The 23,621-nt window shown below is 41.0% G+C and overlaps 1 protein-coding gene across 2 annotated transcripts in view; it reads left to right on the forward strand.

Annotated features, from left to right (window-relative positions):
* The window catches only part of SLC4A10 (solute carrier family 4 member 10), a 302,756-nt gene that overhangs the window by 19,753 nt on the left and 259,382 nt on the right, over positions 1 to 23,621 (forward strand). Inside the window, exons 1-2 of one of the 2 annotated variants that reach the window (XM_074967433.1) lie at positions 9,574 to 9,590; positions 9,712 to 9,930. In XM_074967433.1, the coding sequence (XP_074823534.1) occupies positions 9,883 to 9,930 (48 nt within the window). In that variant the 5' untranslated portion in view covers positions 9,574 to 9,590; positions 9,712 to 9,882. Of the gene's footprint in view, positions 1 to 9,573; positions 9,591 to 9,711; positions 9,931 to 23,621 lie in introns of those variants that run through there. The other variant, XM_074967434.1, reaches the window with a different exon arrangement.

Consider the following 23,621-nt stretch of genomic DNA (forward strand, 5'->3'; position numbering starts at 1 on the left):
AGCTACAGTACATATTGTTACTGTTTGTAATCTTTGGGAGCACTCCCCCTATAGTGATGTAGGCCATATAGGTTCTGAGGTCTATTAGTGAGGAAATATAACAATACAGTACGGATAAAGTCTATGAATAAAACAATTTATAGAATATACATATTTCAGCTCTTTTTGATTGACAGTAAAGGAGAACTGTGTGAGGAATGTAATTAATTTCATTATGGTAGCTTCTAGAAGCTTGATCAGGACTTCTTTGTGCTTAGCACTATATGAACACACATGTCAACATACTAACTGGGAGAAATTCTATGGAAATTCTATGGTGTTCTACAGTAGGCAGACTTGATCATAATGGTCCCTTCTGGCATGAAAATCTGCAAATCTATGATAGTCCTTGCCCTAAGGAGCTTTCAGTGTAAGACAAGTGACATGAAAGATGGGAAGAAGGGAATACCATCAAACATACAATTTTATAAGCACATGTATATGTGTAACTTAAAAAATTTACAAATAGATAAAGGCACAGCCAACCTTATCTGCCTTTCAATCCTGCCATCATAAATGTAACTGAAAGCTCCGATCTTGCAACCTTCACTGCTGCAAACTCAGTGTGGTGCAGTGGCTGAGAGAGCTAAAATCATCCTTGGATGAAGCAGCAGGGGACGACTCAGTGTAAGAGGGGTTTTGGTATTATGTCTGTACATGCTACAGTAGTGGTGAGCCCATTACTAGAATGCTGCCTTCAATTCTGGTGTCCACACTCTCTTAAATGGATGTTGACAAACTGGAAAGTGTTCAGAAAAGAGCGCCAAGAATGATGAAAAGTCTGAAAAACCTGCCTTGCAGTGAGGGACTAAAGAGGCTCAATCTAGTTTATCCAAGAGAAGGGTGTCATAAATATAAAGGGAAGGGTAACCACCTTTCTGTATATAGTGCTATAAAATCCCTTCTGGCCAGAGGCAAAGTCCTTTTACCTGTAAAGGGTTAAGAAGCTCAGGTAACCTGGCTGGCACATGACCCAAAATGACCAATGAAGGGACAAGATACTTTCAAATCTGGAGTGGGGGGCGGAAGGCTTTTGTCTGTCTGTGTGATATTCTTGCCGGGAACAGATCAAGGATGCAAGCCCTCCAGCTCCTGTAAAGTTAGTAAATAAGCTAGCTAGAAAATGCATTAGGTTTTCTTTGTTTTGGCTTGTGAAATTCACTGTGCTGGAGGAAATGTGTATTCCTGTTTTTGTGTCTTTTTTTAACTTAAGGTTTTGCCTAGAGGGATTCTCTATGTTTTGAATCTGATTACCCTGTAAGATTATCTTCCATTCTGATCTTACAGAGTTGTTCTCTTATCTTTTTTTGTTCTTCTAATAAAGTTCTGTTTTTTAAGAATCTGAGTGAGTTTTTTGGGTCTTAAAAATCCAAGGCTGGCTTGTGCTCATCTTGTTTATTCTCAAGCCTCCCCAGGAAAGGGGGTGTAAGGGCTTGTGGGGATATTTTGGGGGAAGATGTCTCCAAGTGGTCTCTTCCCTGATTCTTTGTTAAATCGCTTGGTGGTGGCAGTGTACCAGGTTTTAACCTAAGCTGGTAGAAATAAGCTTAGGGGGCTTTCATGCGGGTCCCCACATCTGTACCCTAGAGTTCAGAGTGGGGAACGAACCCTGACAAAGGGTCAGAGGTGATTTGATCGCAGTCTGTAAGTACCTCCATGGAGACAAATTTCTGATGGCAGAGGGCTCTTGAATCTAGCAGATAAAGGGATAACAATGACTGAATGGAAGCTGAAACTAGACAAATTCAGACTAGAAATAAGATGCAAATTTGTAACAATGAGGGTAATTAACCACCGGTGTAATTTAACTCGGGATACGGTAGGGTTTCACTTTTAAAATAAAAATTGGCTCTCTTTCTGAAAGATATGCTCTAGTTTAACCAGAAGTTATGGGCCTGATTCAGGAATTAAGGAGTGAAATTCTATGGCCTCTGTTATATAGGTCAGTTTAGATAATCACAGTGGCCTTTTCTGGCTTTAGAATCAGTATGTCTTTGAGAAATCCCATTGACTACAATGAGACTACTCAGGTGAGGAAAGATGACTGGTTAGTGACCTAAATTAGTGACATCTTGCATGTGCAGTATCTGACTTTCTTTTAGCCGCACAATTGGATAATTTTTGTGAACACTTTTTAATAAGGTGAATTTTCAATTTGTAAATATTTTTAAATAGTTTCTTACAGTAGCACATTAACTTGACATAGGGCCCAGTAGAGTGAACAGCTAAAATCTGGCACAAAGTCTAAAACCAGAATACAGACATTGTTTTCCAAATTCTTGATTGATTGAACCTTCCTTGGGAAAATGAAACTGACCACACCACATTTAACCCCTGCCTTGTAGCGTTAAAGTGCTACATATTGTCATTTATACACTTTCCACACTCTTCCCCCATCCATGTTCAGCGACTTCTGTGCAGAGGGATGCCCCATCTTTTGGGAAATGCTGCTCTCATGAAGATCGCCATCGACAACAATGGGATGACTTGTGTGAGTAGACATTGGAGGAAAGGGTCCCTGTGATTCCCCATTGCTAAGATTTTAGTCAGGTGCAAATCGTAATATGTTTCTCGAAATTACATAACATGGCTAAAGAATGTTGTGACCCGGAGTCCCAGGGGTCACTTAATTAGGATGAACTGCAAAGAATGGGGCAGGGAATCCCCCAAATTGTTGGATTTTCCAATACTTATGTATTTACCAAGATTTACCAAGCTAGCACAAAACAGCTTCTATAATACCTCACTGGTTACTCAGAAACCAACAACACAGTTCTCTTTAAGCAACCCAGCCTTAGGCCTCTACCCAGAAACCCAAGTCATTTATGATGAAGATTACTGAAAATCTTATTCATCATATAAAAAAGTTCTACCAATCCCAAAGAATCAGACCAATTACCTCCCAGGTTAATGAATGTTCCAGATTTTACCCAGATTCACGCTTACAGCCAATTCTTATTAACTAAACTAAAAATTATTAAAAAAGAGAGAGCGAATTGGTTAAAAGATCAGTATACATACAGACATGAATAAAATTTTTGAGATTCAGATTCATAGCAGAGATGGTGAGCTTTGTAGTTGTAATGAGTTTTCAGAAATAATCCATAGGTTATAGTTCAATGTTTGTGTTCAGGGCGGGCCAGTTAGAAATGGGATCTCAGTCCTTGTGGCTTAAGCTTCCCCTGCATGAGGCCTCAAGCAGATCTGAGATAACAGGATCAGGACCCAACCCATTTTTTATACAGGTTTCAGGCCTTCAACAGCTCAGAGTCTCTTGGCAAACAATAGACACTCATTTCCTAAGCATTGCCGGTAATTATTCACACAGATTAACATAAGGCAGTTGCCTGTTTTTTCACCATTCGCAGATGATTTGCTATACATATCAAAGAGAGATGAATACAGCGATATCCTATGTTTACAGTTCATCTAAATGTTAAGATGTCCTTTTGATCTCTGAATTAATAGAATACCGCATAGACAGGGACTGTTTGATTACATTGTTGACCTCTACCAATATATATGTAAATACACAAAAACACAAATATTATCTACCCATATGTTTTTAAGGGTTGAATTTGAGTAATTTATCCTGCAGGATGCTTAACCCTTTCTGGTCATGTGTCACAAATGTAAATAGGATTTCACACACAGGGCAAATTATATTAGCGCACAGAAAAAGGGGCATAAATCACCATCAAACAGTACACAAAGCTGGACCAACACTGGACCTTCTTGCTGCCTTTGTTTCAGCTGAAACAGAGCAGAGTCAAATTACCTCAGCCATAGTGGCAATGGACTTTAGCAACAGAGCAAGCTCCTCTGCTTTCCAATAACATGGGAAACACCACTCGGGCACTACCTGTCACAAAGGCAGCACACTGGATCACATGGTTATTTATTTGCGGATCGGGAGGCAGAAAATGGTGCCAGAATGTGCATTTTTCTCTGTCCGCATCCTATCATGGAGTTGGTGTCTGAGTTTGAAAAAACAAAAACAAAACAAGCTCCTAGTACTAAAGTATATAGATGGGATATTCTACTGGATGCCTCAAACTAATTTACTTTAGCATGAATTACAATATGAATTGAGAACACTACATGAGTGCTCTTTTCATAGTTGTATGATGTACCAGTGTGGCAAGAAATGGGCTGAAAGAAATTTTGGCTACTAGATAGCAATTTTTTCCCAGTTTAGCAATAATGTATATTGCTCTAATGGATGGATAAGAACTGATAATCTCAGGGCCTCTCACTAGAGCTAGAATTATAACTGGGGAAGTAGCATTCTCCTTATCTACTGAGGATGGGACAAGAAGCAATGGGCTTAAATTGCAGCAAGGGCAGTTTAGGTTAGCTTAGGGTAGTTAAGCAGTGGAACAAATTACCTAGGCCGGTTGTGGAGGTTTTAAAGAACAGGTTAGAAAAACACCTGTCAGGGTGGTCTAGTTCAGTGATCGCCAACGTTTTTATGCACAAGATCGTTTTTTGAATTTAAGTATAACCCATGATCTACCCCGCCCCTTCCATGAGGCCCCTCCCTTGCTCTCCCTGTCCTCACTCACTTTCACCGGGCTGGGGCAGGGGGTTGGGATGTGGGCTCTGGGCTGGGACCGGGGGGTTCAGAGGTGGGAGGGGGATCCTGGCTGAGCCTGGGGTAGAGGGTTGGGTGCAGATGGGGTATCCAGGCTGGGGCAGAGTGTTGGGGTGCAGGAGGGGGTGCAGGCTCTGGGGGGGGGTTGGGGTGCAGGCTCCTGCTTGGCGGCACTTACCTTGGGCAGCTCCTGGTTGGCGGTGCTGCGAGGCTAAGGCAAGCTCCTTGCCTGCCTTGGCCCCACACCACTCATGGAAGAGGCCAGCACATCCCTGTGGCCTCTGGGCGGAGAGGATGTGGCTTCGCACACTGCCCTTCCCTGCAGGCACTGCCTTTCCACAGCTCCCATTGACCAGAGTTCTCCATTACCGGCCAATGGGAGCTGCAGGGGTGGTGCTTGCAGGCAGGAGCAACGCCTGGAGACCCCTGCTCCCCCAGCCCCCCTCCCCCCCGGGGCTGGCTGGCCGCTTCCAGGTGCGGCGCAGGGCCAGAGCAAGCAGGGAGCCTGCCTTAGACCTGCTGCGCCACTGGACTTTTAGTGGCCAGAGATCGCGATCAGCTGTCAGAGGCTCCAGGATCGACCAGTCGATCGCAATCTACTGGTTGCTGACCACTTGTCCTGTCTCAATGCAGAGGATTGGACTAGATGATCTGTTGAGCTCCCCTCTGGTCCTACATTTCTAGGATTCTAAAACATTTAAATAAACAAGAAATAAAAATAAACAATAATACATAAAGTAAATCTGTACTGAAGCATGACTTGATATATTCATAAAATGAAAACTAAGACAAACATACAATGACAATACAAATCACAGTAAAGGATATAAGGCCTGATATTGCAAGTCTCATGGAAGTCCTCTTTAATTGCGTGAGTAGCACCATTTACTTACATGTTATCTCTTGCTTGAGTTCTAGTTGGAGGATATCACCTTCAATATCTAAGCACTTCACCTTCACCTTCAGTATCTAAGCACTAAGGGATGCAATAAGATATCATGAATAGGATGAAAAATTTTTATTAAAAAGACATATTATAGTAGTAGTGAGTTATCTAACCATTTTGTGTCCAAACATCAGGTAGGTAGATAGCTCAATGCTAGCATTTATGCTTGCAGTTAACTGTGCCCCAAATGGGAGAATGGGCTGAACCCTTTAAAAATGTGTCCCTTTTAAGGAGTAAAAATGGTTTTCAGCTGGTCTTAAAAACTTCAGCTTGATCCAGGGCGGTGTCGGAATTGTGCTCAGTATAGATGGAGGAGGGAAAAGGGTTAAGTTTGGGGGGAGAACAAAAGTGGACTTGCACCACTTTTTAAATTTCACCAAGACTGAGGCTAGCTGGGGACTGGGTTAGTTACTGGTGTAAACAAATACACATCATCTCTCTTTTCAGCTGTTTAATTTGGAGTTTTATCAGCATAAATCTAAAAGTGGAAACCCTCATTATCATGTTTATGTAACACCATCATAAATATGTATAAGGACTATGTTAAAGTCTGGCATAAATATGAAATAAAGTATTTTAATTATCCTTGGCACTACTGAAATGTTAAAACTCTAAAAGATGGATCTGGTGCTCAGTGTTGCTCAGTGTCTGGGTTTCATTGCATATGTCACACTCTATAGTGTGTTCTTGCTTGAAGTCCCAGATCATGGAGTTAAATGATTACCATAGAACCCCTATTTTATGAACTTTGGGGGTTGAGAAATTTGTAAAATTGAACACTTCAAAATTACAGTAGGTGCGGTGAGTAAGTTGCAATATGGTGCACTACATTGCTTTCTTCTTGCCCTTCAGTCCACTGCAAAGCAATTTCCAGTGCACTAAAGGCATTGAATGTGAGGGGATGTTGATTTGTTCTTCAACATCAGTTTCATTATGTGATTTCTCCCCCTCCTGCAAAAATCTCAGCTCTCGTTTAAAAAAAAATAAATTCTAGTCCTTGTAGAGGTAAGCCTGGATTCAATTATATGCTACAGGATCAAAAAGTAGAAGGTAAACAATAAGAACCCCAAATTTATTATTTTTTAAAATGTCATGATTTTTAACTCATGATGTTTAGGGGCCTCACTCATGATTTTTCAATGTTTGGGGCTGGCTAAAACAGCATTTCTGGTCCACGTCACCCTAATAATAGAGCAAGCCTCTGTAGGGGCAACAGAGAACTCAGACCTTTCAGTTGGAAAGGAAATGGTGGTGGGGGAAGCTGTCAATTATTTCAAAATAAATAACAAACGTATTCCTGACATATAGCTTGATATTTATTTCTGTGTTACTATGTTCGTACAGTGTCATCCTTAATTTAGTTTAATTTAGATGTGAAACAAACAGGAAACATTCTGCATATGAATATTTTTGTAATAGTTACAATGGTTTTAAAATATTATGGAATGTTAGGCTGATCTCTCTGCCATGTACATGATTTTAAATATTCAATATCTTATCTATTTCTAATTAAGTCCAAAAGTGTGGACCCAGTCCGTCAAGGCCTTATAGTGTGATTCTCCCCTCGTCCCCACACTGGCTTTAACAGGCATTCCATGCATGGAGATGCTATAGCATTGGGCTTTTTATAGTGATGTGTTTCTTACAATGTAGTTTTAAGAGTACTATGTTATAGGCATCTTTATACATTTGAAAGAAATAAGGTTCTAGGACAATATTTTGGCCTTGGATACTAGTTTGCAGGTCCACTGTGAGTCCTGAGGCGATATGTGAATCCAAAACATGTAACTTAATTTTTATAGCTGTTCTTATCATTCAAAAAATCCAAACAGATTTTCACAAAACTAGGTCCATCTTTAAAGTTGGGATGAGGTTGATAGTGGGATGCAGAGCTTTTTCAGTATTTCACATATGTTCTCAGTCAGTAATGACTAAAACTTGATCCTGCAAGCTGCCCTGTGCCAACAGACCCTGCACATGCACAGAGGAACTTCTTGGATCAGGGCCTGGATGCCATTTGATAGCTATTAGGTGGCCTTTGTGAAATGATTTGGTTGTGTCAGTCTACTTTCTAGTGGTCAAGTGTTTGCATCATCAAAGCAGCACCACAAATGGCTGTAAATTGTACCTTATCTGGCAGTTTCAGCAAGAAGACAGTGACTGAATAGGCACCTAACTACCCTCTTATTCCTGGAAGACGTGTAGGCAGAGAAGAGCAGGGACACTTGCAGTAATGCTGCTCATTGTCATACCTGCTCTGTAGACGGGAGGCTGTCAATCCAGTACCTTTTGCAAACGATAAACTCATTTATGAATCTTCTTATTTAAAGAAGGAAAATCATTTTTAGACTGCAACATTCCTTCTCAAGCTTCACTACAGAGTGACGTTTTACAGCTTAATTATAAGCTCCTGCTAATAGGGTTTTACAGTGTAAATGCTGACACAGCCTTAACTTTAGTGACATGAATGGTTCTGCTATATTAATGATTGAAGACCAGAACCATGTAATAAAATGTGCTTTTACCCTCTGTTTCTTTTCTCAGGCCAGGAGCACAGGTTTATATTTATCTGTGAAGTGCCATAGTACACATGATGCTGCACAAATAATAAATATCAGTTGATACTTCAAAAATGGCTCCCTTATAAGAAGTTGTTTTGAATCCTTCTTCCACCCAGAATTACCTCTCTAGTTGTATCTGTGTTGGTTGGTGTATTCCTTCACAGAGGTTCCTTCATGCAGAATTTCAAGATGGAATGAGATGAGGCTTAACAACCTATTTGCTGTTCTACTTTTAGACTGTTAATGACATATAAAATACAGGATATGGCGAAATCACTGCCTTTTTTGGGGCAGGAGGATAGAGTGGCAACAGGAGATGAAGGATTGTTTGAGATTGTTATTGCTATTGCAGTCTTCCTTAGTCTGAGCATGCATGCTTAATCCACATATATGTATGTGAATGTGCACGTTTTTTTGGGAGTCTGCTTGGGCAATGAAGGATATGATAACTTTCCAGGCTCAACTGTTTACAGTACATGTAGCTTGATAGGCAGTGCTGCAGTTGCATAGTTAGAAGTCCAAGTGAGGTGATTGAATATCCTGTGGACGCTTTCAATGTTGGATGCTGTCCTTGGCTTGAGTAGCGAGATGTTGGCATTGATAACTAATGGGGCCATCTCACTGTTGGCGCAGGAACTTGGAGCAATCAGCATGCGGTTTGAGGGCTTGGTAAAGACTGGATTGTGATATGGCTCTGAATCTCCACTGAGATCTGGATTATTCTGGTGGAGTAGAGGAAGCTGTATAAGTACTAAATTTAGATGGTAAAACTGGGAATTAAACCTGCAAAAATTAGTTGGGTCCAGCAAGATACAGGTGCCCATTTAGAGTTTTTGCAGTTTTCTGGTACCAGGATGTGTTGGGGTCCAGATTATTTTGATGTACTAGCAGAAGGTAGTTCTCTTTTGATGGCCCAATTTCTGGGTTTATGGCCAAAGTTTGGTGGGATTGAGGTGCTAGATCTGGGTTTTTGCAGTGTTGTTATAGTGGAGCTCATCAGGGTCTAGATATTTTTTGGGATAATAGTAATGGCTAAAGATGTTCTCTTTAAAACAGTAGAATTTAGAGGATTGCAGCCAAAATCTGGCAGGATCCTCTTGTGGATCATGTGTGGTGTTTTTTTGCAGTGCTGTTGCACGAGGATGCTTTAGGTTCTGGCTTTTTTTCTTTTTCTTGGAGTAGGAACAACTGTACTGGTTCTTTACTTAAGTAGTGGAATTTGTGGGCCGGGGGCCAAAAATTGCGTGGATGAAGCAGGATCCAGATGCCAGATCCAAGTATTTGAACCACTGTTGTGCCAGGATGCACTGATGTCCACTGTCTGCACCTGCTGCCCAATTATGCCTCAGAATTAGGAGATTGGGGCCAAAATTTGGCTGGATCCAGCAGGATTGCGGTGCCAGATGAGGGTTTTTGTGGTGCTGTGGGTTTCTTGGTGCAGTAGCAGCAGGTAAACTTGTTCTGTCTTGTGAAGTACCAATTTGGGGGACTGGGTACAAAAACCGGCAGGATCTGGCAGGATCCTGCAGGTAGATCCAGCTTTTACCTTTTTCCTGCAATCTGCCCAACAGCCTCGTGAGTGAGCAGGAGCCATGTGACTGTGGCGAGCTGGGGTGTGTAGTTGCCTTCCTGCTTCAGAGCTACCTGATCCGAATACTAAGCAGAGCTGCCGCCGGAGCTGTGCATGTAACACGCTGAGGAGACTGCAAAGGAAGGTGCCCGTTCCAGAGGCAGCTCGCAACATGGAGATTAAAGACCAAGGAGCGCAAATGGAGCCGCTGCTACCCACGGTAAGATGCTGCTTGCTGCAGTCTGCCGCAAACCCCGCCAAGCAAGCGGAGCCGCTGCTGGGGATGCGAGCGCATCGCGAGGCGCAGCGAGAGATGCTGCCCTGCCTGCTTCTCTCCGTGCCAAGGTCTCTTCTTCCTTCCCCCGGGCCGGGGAACCGAGGGGGCTGCAAAGCCCGCAGGCAGAAGGGGCTTTTCAAGGCATTTTCCCCCAATATGGATGTGCTTTGGGTCACAATGCTTGTGGTTTTTACTGAGTGAAAAAACGCGATGGTTGGCTCCGGGGCTGGGAGCAGCCGCCGGGGTTGCTGTGTGCGTCTCTCGGCTCCAGTACGTGCGGAGGCGCCTGCCTGCATTTCTGTAACGAGGGAAGGGGGTCCCCACTAGTCCTTCTCGCCATACTCCCGGGTGCTGGGGGTGGGCACAAGTTGGCTCTGCTGTGGAAAGGGGTCACCTGAGTGTGAGGATCCCCGTCATTCAAATACCGAAGGGTTCTCTTTGGAAGAGTCCCTGCCTCTCTCACAGAGGGTCTGTCTGGGTCCCTCTCTCACATTCACACTCCCCCCTCTGTTCCCTGGAGGTCCCTAGCCCCCCAACTTGCACAGAGGGACACTGTTTATCTGTGGGGCCCCTGTCACTTGTGCTCTTGTACAGGAGTGGTCAGTTGGTCTGTGGGGAGTCCCTGTCCCCCATGTATGTGTATATATGCACATACATGTATGTGGTATATGGTCAGTTTGTCTGTTGGGGGGGGGGGGGTCTCTGTCACACAGAGACATACACATTCCATCCCTCTGTCTATGGAGCAGGCTTTCACACCCAGAGGGTCTGTCTGTTTGTGGTAGCTGTGGTACAGGCAAGCACACAGAGGCTGTCTGGGTGTCTCTGTCCCATGCACGGAGGGTCAGTCTGTGAGACTGCATGAGACACACTGAGGGTCAGTCTGCAGGGGTCCCTGTCATGCTCACTCACAGGGTCTGTTTCTAGGCGTGCGTGCTCTCTCTCTCTCTATGCACAATTAATATCAGTCCAGTGAGACTTTTTTAGCATGAGAAGTTGTACAAATTTTGCCAAAGTGTAAAAGGGAGCTGGACCCTTCAGCTCTCTGTCAGAGGTGGATAACATCCACCCATCATAGGACTCTGTGTTTAACATTCAATCACCTGTGGCCAGTTGTTGCCAGTACCTATTCCTGATCATTTGGTGGGTTGCTACACAGGACAATGGCATCTCTGGCATCTCTCTCCCTTCTCCTAGGATCAGGCACAGGGTTTCCACACTGATGTTTGGATGAGAAGGCTCTTGCGATTCATGATAATTTTGAGGAAATACCTTTTGTTGCAGTTCCTTCTGTTTTAGACCTTGGCACAGAGACATTGGAGACATGATCTGTAAGTCTCTTCTCTGCCACATTGGTTGCTTTGGGCTATACTTTGTGTCTCCCAATTTTCACCTCTAGTTTGTGGTCACTGATTCAGTATTTGGTGAGAGACTGCCATAGTTTTGTACATGTGACAAGAGTGAGATGGTTTGATGGTTCTGTGCAAGGGTCTGTAGCAGTCTAACTTGTTTATGTTTTTGATTTCTTCTTGCTAGTGGCTCTTATACTGATTTAGGTGCTGATCTAGCATCTTGAATATATTTTGGGCTTGAGGTGGGGGTTGTTGGTTCCACTGATCAGAATTGCTGTCTTTGGGGAGTGACAGTGCATAGGGATGGATTGTGTTGCATTCAGGTTTAATTTTTGATCCTCAAGTAATTTTCAGTGGATGAAACTGCTGTGTTGGTTGAGAAGCTGAATATTCTTTCCTGTATGTTGATTAGCAGGGGGAATTGGCCCAGTTCTGTTCTGCAGCCCTAGTTACTGGAATTTCTGTGCACATGGAGTACTTATTCGCAGTTGTACAAACATAGGGTTTCTTTTATGGTTTTATCCCAATTAGATATTAAAGATGGGCCCTGGCTTTTCCTTCCACGTAGAAGAATGGTTAGATTATGCTGTCAAATAGTTCTAGCAGCAGTTTTATTAGGTGGGGTCTCTGTGTGTGTCTGGAAGGTTGATAGAGCCTTGCAGAGTACACAATCTGTATGATGGATGGACTCACACATGCTCTATTTCTGGGAGGTAAGAGAGGTAGCATTGTTTTCCTGCTGTAGCAGTGATGCGAAGGCACAGCTTCCCCAGTCTTGAAGTTAGTTGCCCTGCAATGCTCCTCTGCACAGGGCAACATGAACCATGGCAGTGCTTCTGCAGTACTCATCCCAGCTGGTGACTGGCCTCAGTGCCCGCCTGGCCCTAAAGGGCCTTTATGTGCTCTCGGCTCTGAGCGTGTGGGGTCCTTGTAGCAGAGGACTCTGGCAGGGCTTAGGTATCTGGAGTCAGTGTTACTTAGACTATAGTGTGAGGTAGGTGGTGGTATTTTTGAGAATGAATCTCCCCTGGTTTTTTTGTTTTTTTGTTTTCTTTCCTGAGCTAATCCCCAGCTCACACAGCTGTAAATAAATTCAGCTCCAGTTTAAACTGTGCAAGGACCCCAGTCCTGGAGCAAATACATTTTTATTTCAAAATATAATTTAAATTTGGTTTGGATTCAATTGGGTGTGAAGAAAAAGCTCCCAGCCCCCAAAGTTTGCTGGCTTCAAGTTACCATCAATACAGAACAAGAGCCAAAGTTCACCAGCGTCTGAGGTGGCATCTCTCAGTGAAACTTCAGCTCAGTATCTCATGCTGGGAAAAAAGTTGTTAGTCATGGTGAGAAGATGGCAAATGACAGTCCTATTTAATTTATATGTTCAATTAAGGTGGAAGTGAGCTATTCTCAACATGTGCCAGCAATGCCCCTCTGCCATGTACATTGGCCAAACCAGACAGTCTCTATGCAAAAGAATAAATGGACACAAATCTGACATCAAGAATTATAACATTCAAAAACGAGTAGGAGAACACTTCAATCTGCCTGGACACTCAATAACAGACTTAAAAGTGGCAATTCTTCAACAAAAAAACTTCAAAAACAGACTCTAGTGAGAAACTGCAGAACTGGAATTAATTTGCAAACTGGACACCATCAAATTAGGCCTGAATAAAGACTGGGAGTAGATGGGTCACTACAAAAACTAATTTTCCTCCTGCTGATACTCACACCTTCTTGTCAACTGTTTGAAATGGGCCACCTTGATTACATTGAACTCATTAGCACTACAAACGTGATTTTTTCCCCTCCCTTCTTGTCAACTGTTGAGAATAGCCCACTTCCACCTTAATTGAATTGGCTTGTTAGCACTGACCCACAACTTGGTAAGGCAACTCCCATCCTTTCCTATGCTGTGTATTTATACCTCTCTACTGTATTTTCCACTCCATGCATCTGATTAAGTGAGTTTTAGCCCATGGAAGCTTATGCCCAAATAAATTTGTTCGTCTCTAAGGTGCCACAAGGACTCCTCGTTGTTTGTGCAATGTAACTTATCGCTTATATCAGCCTCTGCACCGGATGATTGGAGAACTTAAGAACAGCCATACTGGGTCAGCCCAAAGTATCCTGTCTTCTGACAGTGGCCAATGCCAGGTGCCCCAGAGGGAATGAACAGAACAGGTAATTATCAAGTGATCCAGCCCCTGTCGCCCATTCCCAGCTTCTGGCAAACAGAGGCTAGGGACACCATCCGTGCCCATCCTGGCTAATAGCCACTGATGGACCTATCCTCCATGAATTTATCTAGTTCTTTTTTGAGGATAGCTAATGTAATGTCTGTTTTTAAAAAAGGCTCCAGAGGTGATCCTGTCAGTTATAGGTCACTAAGCCTTACTTCAGTGCCCAGAAAATTGGTTAAAACTAGAGTAAATAACAGAATTAGCAGACACATAGATAAACACAGTATGTTGGGGACGAGTCAACCTGGCTTTTGTGAAAGTAAATGCCTCACCATGAATTCCCATTAGAATTCTTTGAGGGTGCCCACAGACATGTGGACAAGGTTGATCCAGTGGATATAGGGTAATTGGACTAACTGACAAGGTCCCTCACCAAGGATCTTAAGTAAAGTAAGTAGTCATGGGAAAGAGGAAAGGTCCTCTTCTGGATCAGTAACTGGTTAAAGGACAGGAAACAAAGGATAGAAATAAATGGTCAGTTTTCAGAATGGAGAGAGGTAAATAATAGGGTCCCCAAGGGATCTGAACTGGGACCAGTGCTGTTCAACATATTAATAAATGATATGGAAAAAGGGGTAAACCATGAGGTGGCAAAGTTTGCAAATAATACAAAATTACTCAAGACAATTAAGTCCAAAGCAGACTGCAAAGAATTACAAAGTGATCTCACAAAACTGCGTGACTGGGCAACAAAATGGCAGATGAAATTAAATGAACGTTGGGAAAATATAATCCCAATTATACATACAAAATGATGGGTCTAAATTAGCTGTTACCACTCAAGAAAGAGATCTTGGAGTCATTGTGGAGAGTTCTCTGAAAACATCTGCTCAATGTGCAGCAGCAGTCAAAAAAGCTAACAACGTTAGGAATCATTAGGAAAGGGATAGATAATAAGACCATAAATATCCTAATGCCATTATATAAATCCATGGTTCTCCCACACCTTGAATATTGTATGCAGTTCTGGTCATCCCATCTGAAAGATATATTAGAAATGGAAAGGGTACAAAGAAGGGCAACACAAATGACTGAGGGTCTGGAACAGTTTCCATATGGGGTGAGAGTGAAAAGACTGGGACTTTTCAGCTTGGAAAAGAGAGAACTAAGGGATGATATGATAGAGGTCTATAAAATCATGAATGGTGTGGAGACAGTGAATAAGGAAGTTTCAGAGTAACAGCCGTGTCAGTCTGTATTCGTAAATAGAAAAAAGAAAAGGAGTACTTGTGGCACCTTAGAGACTAACCAGTTTATTTGAGCATGAGCTTTCGTGAGCTACAGCTCACTTCATCGGATGCATAGCATATCGTGGAAACTGCAGAAGACATTATATACACACAGAGACCATGAAACAAAACTTCCTCCCACCCCACTCTCCTGCTGGTAACAGCTTATCTAAAGTGATCAACAAGTAGGGCCATTTCCAGCACAAATCCAGGTTTTCTCACCCTTCCCCCCCCCCCCACACATACAAACTCACTCTCCTGCTGGTAATAGCCCATCCCTCTTTGAAACCTCTCTTTATAATGCGCATGATAATCAAGGTGGGTCATTTCCAGCACTAATCCAGGTTTTCTCACCCCCCCCCCCCAACACACACCCCCCTCCAAAAACCACACACACAAACTCACTCTCCTGCTGGCAATAGCTCATCTTACAATGTGCACAGCAATAATCCAAGTTTAACCAGAACGTCTTGGGGGGGGTTTGTAGGAAAAAAAACAAGGGGAGATAGGCTACCTTGCATAATGACTTAGCCACTCCCAGTCTCTATTCAAGCCCAAATTAATAGTATCCAATTTGCAAATGAATTCCAATAAGGAAGTGTTATCTACCCTTCACATAACACAAGAACCAGCAGTCACTCAATGAAATTAAGAGGCAGCAGGTTTAAAACAAACAAAAGGAAGTACCTTTTCACACAATACGCAGTCCATCTGAGGAACTATGGAACTCATTGCCAGTGGATGTTGCAAAGACCAAAAGCGTAACTGGGTTCAAAAAAGAATTAGATAAGTTCTTGGAGGATAGGTACATCAATTAGCCAAGATTGTCAGGGATGTAACCACTTGTTCTGGGTGTCCCTAAGCCTCCAACTGCCAGATGTTGGGACTGGATGACAGGGGATTGGTCACTTGATAATTGCCCTGTTCTGTTCATTCTCGCTGAAGGATCTGGCATTTGCCACTGTCGGAAGGCAGGATACTGGGCTAGATGAACCTTTTGGTCTGACCCAGTATGGCTGTTCTTATATTTGTTAGGTTGATATTCTTACCATATTACATATTGATTTCTGTATGTTAACCTCTTTTACTTACCAATCATCAATATTTTAAAAACCTTTTTTTAGTATGAATGTTTTAAAATTATAAGAAACAATTGTGGTTAATAAAAGATTGCTGTGAAGTGTGTGTGTGTGTGTGTGTGTGTGTGTGTGTGTGTGTGTGTGTAGAAAATTGTGAAAGATAGTTTGCAGATTCTGTCTGTGAATGTCTTGGGCATAGGGTGACCAGACAGCAAGTGTGAAAAATCGGGACGGGGTGGGGGGTAATAGGAGCCTATATAAGAAAAATATATAGGGACTGTCCCTATAAAATTGGGACATCTGGTCACCCTTCTTGGGTAGGTTCTCAATTAGAGTCAAACGCAGTTACTTTGCCTGTCTCAGTGGGATCCTTGCATATCCGTGATGTTGCAAATGGCTCCCAAAAACACTTTGTTTACATAAAGACTTGTTTTAAGATTATTTAGGAATACATGTCTATTTCAGTTGTGTTTTAAGACTGTCATTGTTATGTTTTAAAATCAATATTAGTGACTAACTGATGTAAGCAGAATGTCTGTGTATAGCAGGAACTTCATCCTCTCTTCGTATCTACGAGCGAATTTGTACATACTTACTGATAGGGTTTTTTTTTTTCATGAATGATTGCATGGCATGTTGTTTTTCTTATGTTTTCTAATGACAGTGGTGGCAGTAATGCCACTATAGTTAATGATGAATTGGCTTTTCCGTTCTAAGATCAGACTTTTATCATCTTGCCTCTTTGGGTTGATGCTTTGGCAAGGAAGGTTTCAGTTTATACTCCCCTCTTCCCCTGGGACGAGTGGGGCAAAAACTTTCCCTCTTTGACCAAAATGGGTGAATCAAGGAAGAATTTTCCCATAGTTTTAAAGGTTAGGCTATTTTATTTTATTTAGATTTACTGTATATCAGAGTACGCTTAGCCTTGCTTTTAGAAGTGTTTTTCCACAAGTTCTGGAAAAAAAGGTCTAGTATATGTACATAGACAAAATTGCAGGAAGTTAGTCCATAACAGAACTTAGCAATGGATATTCACATAATTATGCTTTTGGTTATGATTTTATAAGGTTGAAAACTGGTTATTGTGAAATCAAGAAAGGTCAAAGGCTCCAGTCCTGGAAGTAGATCAGCACAGTGGGGCTCGACACTGGGGTGTTGAGGACTGCCTGCATGGATGCTCTTTTAGGATCAGGAATTCAAGGCAGGTGGATATCAAACAATTGAAAAATAACTAAAATAATACATAATCTTACAGCACTGGTATTTCATATGTATGTATGCTTGTGTGCATATTCAAAACTCTTGCTAGTGCTATACAAACAGTAGGGAATTCTAGGAAGCTTTTACAAAATCACATTACTTTGTTGTCCTAGGGGAAGAGAAAAGAGAGAGAACTCAAGTTGTGACTGTTTTTGAAAAATAGTGTAGCTAGTGAGCTGGAAACTACTGTTCATAACAGGCCAAATTCTGTCACTCTTACTCATGATGAGTAGGACTTCCAGTGGGACCAGGGCCGGTTCGAGGTTTTTTGCCACCCCAAGTAAAAAATTTGCCACCCCAAGCTTCGGGAGTGCAACTGTCCAAGCCAAAAAAAAGGATGGCCGGAATGCCGCCCCTGGAATTGTGCCTAGAATTGCTGGTGCCTAGAGCCGGTCCTGAGTGGGACAGCATGCAGAGTTAAATGTATTACTTAACAGGAGCATAAGCGGCAGAATGTGGCTCAATGTGTTTTATAACAATACTAATTCCCTGTTCACTTGACCAGGATTTAGGATTATCGCAACAGTTTTACAACAGTCAGGGCAAATTTATGGAGACAATGTTAATGGAATACTATAGAGACAATGTTACATTTTTCTGTCATGGCACAGAGAAAAGGTTACAAGGTTAAAAAATGCAATCATAAGGATAACGTTAGAATTTTATTACCGCTTCATCTGTTTTCTCTTGTTGCCACATGGCCATAAAGTCTGAGTGAAAAGACAAGTAGTTTTTTCCAGAAAGTACTGGATCTCAGTGCATCTCTTTATACAATAAAATAAGTAAAGTCACACAGACAGTACTTTATAAACACACACCTGCCAATGTCATGATTAAGAAGAGAGGTAATTAAAACCCTAAGACATAGTTAACTTGTGGCATACCAAACTTATACCTGTAAACAATAACTTGCAGCACAGCATCTGCTCACACACAAACTTTAGAAATGATATGAATGAGATACATTCACATTATGGAAAACATTAAAACAGATTATTTTTTAAAATGTGTCTGATTTGAGTACATCCTACACCTTCTATTGATCAGACACATTTGTGTTTTAATTTCCTCTTACAATAACTCCATCTTTTCTTCCTACTTCTCCCTTGGGAAAATTATGGAACCGTATGTATGATAAATCACTTCCATAGAACCACTCTGTAATATCATAAAGGATTGTTATGACTTCAGTGTAGTATCAAACAGAAGATTTAAGCTGGTGGAGGAAAAACTTATTTAAAGATCTTCAATGATTAGCAGTATAATGGGTATGAGAGAATGAAACAAAAGCAATGTACTGTGCTTGCAGTTTTCAGTACATTGCTTTTGTTTCAATGTTCTCTATTTTCAGTCTTGCCCATTGTAGAACTCCCTCTTTATAAATATGGCATGATTGTTGTAATGTCAAATACAAGTTAACAGAAACTCATATGTTCCAAAAGTCACTCCCTAAGGTGTATACAGTGTAATACAGTTGAAAACAAAGTGGTCATGAGTACAAAGAGCAGGTAGGTGCTTAAAACCACCCTTTCTTCTGGGAAGCTATTCCCAGGATAAGGTGGGGTTTGAAGCAAGGTGAAAGTGGGAGGAGGAGAGAAGGCACTTGAGGTGTGTGAGGAAGAAGTGGGGGGATGCAGGAGGAAATGAGGACAGAATTTAAGTGTGGAAAGAGCTATGCACATCTGGAACTTCAGGACATTGCATTTGAGTGATGCAGAAGGAAAGAAGGGGCCACTGAAGCTATTTGAGGAGGAAGTGTTGGGGTTAGACCAGAGGGGCAGGGAGATAATGAGTACTTGCATCATGAAGAAAGTTTAAAGTCTACGTGGACAAGCTGAGAAACTACATCTTCTAGTTAGCTCATAATATTCCCAAGGCAAATAGGGAGTGCTGCTGTATTTTAGTTGAGGGACAGCAGCAAAATTACTACACCCTCACTTAATTACATCCAGTATTTTTGTATTTGAATTAAGTTATTTCTAATTTAAATAGATATTTTGATTTACTTGTTGATAGCTGTTTACTTTCTTTCCATTTATATAGTCTTAATTTGCTAAAATGTTTTGTACCTGTTTCTTTAGTACCTAATTGTTAGTAGAATTTCAGCTTTTATAGTCTTTTTTTCTCAGAAGCCCACTTAAAATGTTCATATACACCAAATAAGACAAGTCCCGGGATCTTATTAGCATACTGTGTTTTGATAACAGTACAAACTTACACACGGAACTGATAAGCAAGAAACCCACATGCTGTATTTGTGACCCACACCACCTTCTTGATATATCGAACATCCACAAGCTGAAGACTGTCACAATGCTTTGACTACATTACATCTCAGTTAGGGCTTTCAGTGGCTCAGTTTTCAGAAACTATGTATCGGGGTATACATGGGTAGCGTATTGTGTACAGTGAATGTGTGTGCTACAGGAACTGCTGAAGGAGGAGCTGTTTGCTTTTGTGGTGAGCACTGGTGCCTTCAGTCATTTATATTCATCTGAATATTTAACTGCATTTATCTAATGCTACAATCAAAAGGCGTGAAAGATCTAAGAGCCAAGTGACAAGTTTTGTGATGAGAGCCATTATTAATAATATGATGGAAGGAAAGAATATACAATCCTATTACTTATGGAGCCAGTCCTGCAATGTGCTACACAGATGCAGATCCCTGCACCTTCATGGAGCCCCACTGACTCGGGGTCCATCTGCCAGTATGGCTGCAATTGCAGTATTGGGGACTCTGTATCTGACAGCTGCAAAGTGGTGATTATTTGGAAAAACAAACAGGAATGTGGCGGTGCATTTGTCATGCCTCAGGAAGTAGGGTGTAATACTGTTGCAGATTGCTTGGAAGTTTCTTTTGGAGTGGCCTAAATTAGTGAATCTCTGTGAAGAGTATAGACAGGAAGCTGACTGTTTGCCAGAAGGTAACAAATATTAATCTTAAGAGGTTTGTTGAAGAATTGCTCCAAATCATAGAATCATAGAATTGTAGGACTGGAAGGGACCTTGAGAGGTCATCTAGTCCTGTCCCCTGCACTCAGGGCAGGACTAAGTATTATCTAGACATATTATCAAGCTATCTGATGTGGGGGACCGGCAATTTTTTTTCCAATGTGCGCGCAGACCGGCAGCCGATGGCTCGTGGACCGGCACTGGTCCGCGGACCACCACTTCAAGTAGCACTGATCTAGACCATTCTTGACAGGTAGGATGTCTTAAAAATCTCCAATGATGGAGATTTCACAACTTTTCTGGGCAATTTATTCCAGTGCTTAACCACCCAGACAAGAAGTTTTTCCTCATGTCCAACCTAAACCTCTCTTGCTGCAATTTAAGCCCATTGCTTCTTGTCCTTTCCTCAGAGGTTAAGGAGAACAACACTGAAACCAGTTACAATGGTACTGGATCCTCTACACAGGAAGTCATGTTCAATGGCTCAAGCTCTTGAAGTGTGGAAGAAGATTGAAAAAATCTTTACTAAATTGCAATTAGAATCTGGCAAAATGTGTATCATTATGATCAGGCTTAATACCATGTCATTTGTTTGGATGTAAGATCAATCCTTCACAGATGCCAGGTTCCACTCACAACAGAGGAGTCACCACTCAAGGTATGTCTATGCTGCAAACAAAATGTGTGTTCTTAGCTCAAGTTAGCTAATCTGGGGTTATAATAGCAGTGAAGACATATCAACGCTGCTTTTAACTCAGATTAGTTGCTCAAGCCTCAAACTAAAGTTTATAGGGTGAGCCAAGGGTTGAACTTGCTCTGCTAACCTTAGTTAAATGCTAAATTACTGTGTCTTCGCTGATATTTTAACCAAGAGGTTAAGAACACACCTTTTTTTTTTTTTGCAGTATAGATGTAACCTTCCTTTTTAATATTTAGAAGAAGGTTGGAAGTGGTCTTCTGTCAATAGTAAATAATTTCATGCCAAGTCTCCCTCTTTTCAGAAAACTATCTCTCAGATGAAGCTATAATAGCTCCTCAGTGGTGGTAACATCAGGTAAACATTTTTTGAGAAAATAAAGAGATGATCACAAGAGTGGTGTCTCAACTGCTATGGATTCTTCTGCTGGTGTTCAGTGGAATCCAAGAATAGAATCTGCATGGGAACAGAGCTTCAAAGTTGTTTTTCCTTCTTGAGCATTTTAATTTTGAGGGGCAGGAAAATACCTTTGAGTTTGAGTAATGGGACTCATAGGTTATTAACTTATGATTTTTTTGATCACTGATTTATAACTGTGTAAAGTGTTGCATTATGGTATTAATGCTGATGTGTTAATAAGTGAGACCATAGAGAAAGTTTTTATAATTTTAAACTGTTTAAATACTGAAACTTTAAACAACTTAATGTTAACAGTGAAGTTACTTTTATAGTGTTAAATTTTATTCTGCTTTGGATTTATAAAAGTTTTGAATAAAAATAAACTGTAACCTCTCATCTTGCAAACACATACGCATGTGCATAACTTTAAGCACAATTAAAGCCAATGACATAGCTAATGTGGCTAAAGCTGGCAAGTGTTTGCAGGACAGAGGCCTTAAATTTTCAATATTTTGTTCTGTTTACAGCAGTTTCTTCATATTTAAATAAGGTACTCAGCTTGTAGTGACATTACAATAAGAGTGTTTTTTTTAATGAATTTTAATCTAAAATGGCAATAGCAAATTTTTTTCTAATTAAATTAAATCTCCATAAAAGTGATTTAAATCAATTATTAAAAAAAACCAGGCTATTTAAATCCAGATGTTTTTTAAATAATCATCGACTTAAGTCACTTTTCACAATGCAACATTCTAACTTGAAAATTTATAATATAAATGCTTTTCATCTGGATTTAAATCACATCATGCTGTTTGAAATGTACTGGTGGAAACTCCCACAAATTCTTCTGTGGCAAAAGTTGAAAAAGGTATAACTGCAGTACTATAGAAATGTGCACCTCTTTTCAAGAGAGAACTGGAGAATTGAAGACAAGTAAAGCTTACTTGTAGACCAGTCAGTCGGCCTGTGTGTTGCAAGACAAGGGTACTGCTGTATGCCATGAGACCAGTAGCCCTGGGTATCTGGAACTCAATGGAGAAATTATACTCTCTGTCCACACAGAAAATGTGCACACAGAAAATGGGTATATCCCATTGAACCAGCATTAAAGAATTTGTGGAGATCTCAAAGCTACTATGCAATTAGTGTACTGAAGAGTTCCTTTCTTTAGACTGGAGTTCAAAGTTTTACAAAACTGATCTATGTTAAACTTACAAATGCAAGTGGAGGAAAATTCCCATGAGTTGGTAACATAGTGGTACATAAAGGTCATACCAATACCAGTATTTGCTTTTTGGGATAACATTGACACCAGCCTTGTTCAAGTGGAGGTATGGATCAGATTTTGAGAGAGCTCCCAGGAGTACAGTACTGACTAGATGGCATTCCATTGGCTGGCAAGAATGATAGTGAGCATCTCAAGAAACTAGATGCAAACCTGCAAAGATTGGAGGTTTATGGCTGGAGAGTTTATAAGGAGAAATGCATATTTTCCCAACATACCTTTATAGTACAGGCCTGGTGGCAAATGCCAATAGTCTTCACAAAGCATCTATAAAGGAGGGCCATGGTGGATACCCCACTTCCTGCAAATGTAGGTGGGTTACATTCTTCTGCAGAATAATCCACAGGTTTGAGAGAATTTTAGTTAATCTCTCCATGTGTCCTACTTAATAGCCATGTTAGTAGAACCTTCCTATTGCGGGGGAAGGAGAATGTTATATTAATACTTTAAATGAGTTTATGTAATATGAACAGTGCATGTTAAAAATAACAGTTATAGGATAGTGGCAGTCATCTTCAGCCTGTGTTGCTTGTAAATAAACATCAATTTACAGTTGTTGCTGATCTATAACTGGTGTTTTATACTTACTCTCAAATAAGTTCCAAAGTACCAGCAGTGTCAGAGTGATTATGTATTCATTGTAGGTTACCTGTGTTGTCAAACTGATTTATCATATTCCTAAAGTATCCCACATCCTCACAGTCTGCCTAACGGATTTCGTGATACCACAGAATACAATCCATATTACTACTGCTGTAGGCACTTTTTGAAACACTGGCATCCAGTAAACATAGTGCACAAATTTTTTTAAAGTATCTTTTCTCATGTATTTGAAGAGATTGTCAAATGCTTTAAGCAGAAAACTTGACTAACTATATAATTGGGGTACTTCCTCTTATTTTAAACATCTTTTCTCCTAGTGTTCACCATTATAACAAAAGACTTGACTGTGTCCATTTGTTTTATTGCACCATTACCACACTTCTAGAATTAGATGTGAAATGGCGCTGTAAAAGGACTTGTAAACCTATGAGTCATTTATATTTGTCTAAAAATACATTCACAACATCATTAACAGTAGCTGTATTCCATACAATTGGACGCTATTTAAACTTTTCAGAGAAAAATATCTGGA

The sequence above is a fragment of the Natator depressus genome, chromosome 11, assembly GCF_965152275.1.
Source record: "Natator depressus isolate rNatDep1 chromosome 11, rNatDep2.hap1, whole genome shotgun sequence".
In the NCBI taxonomy this organism is placed as follows: Eukaryota; Metazoa; Chordata; order Testudines; family Cheloniidae; genus Natator; species Natator depressus.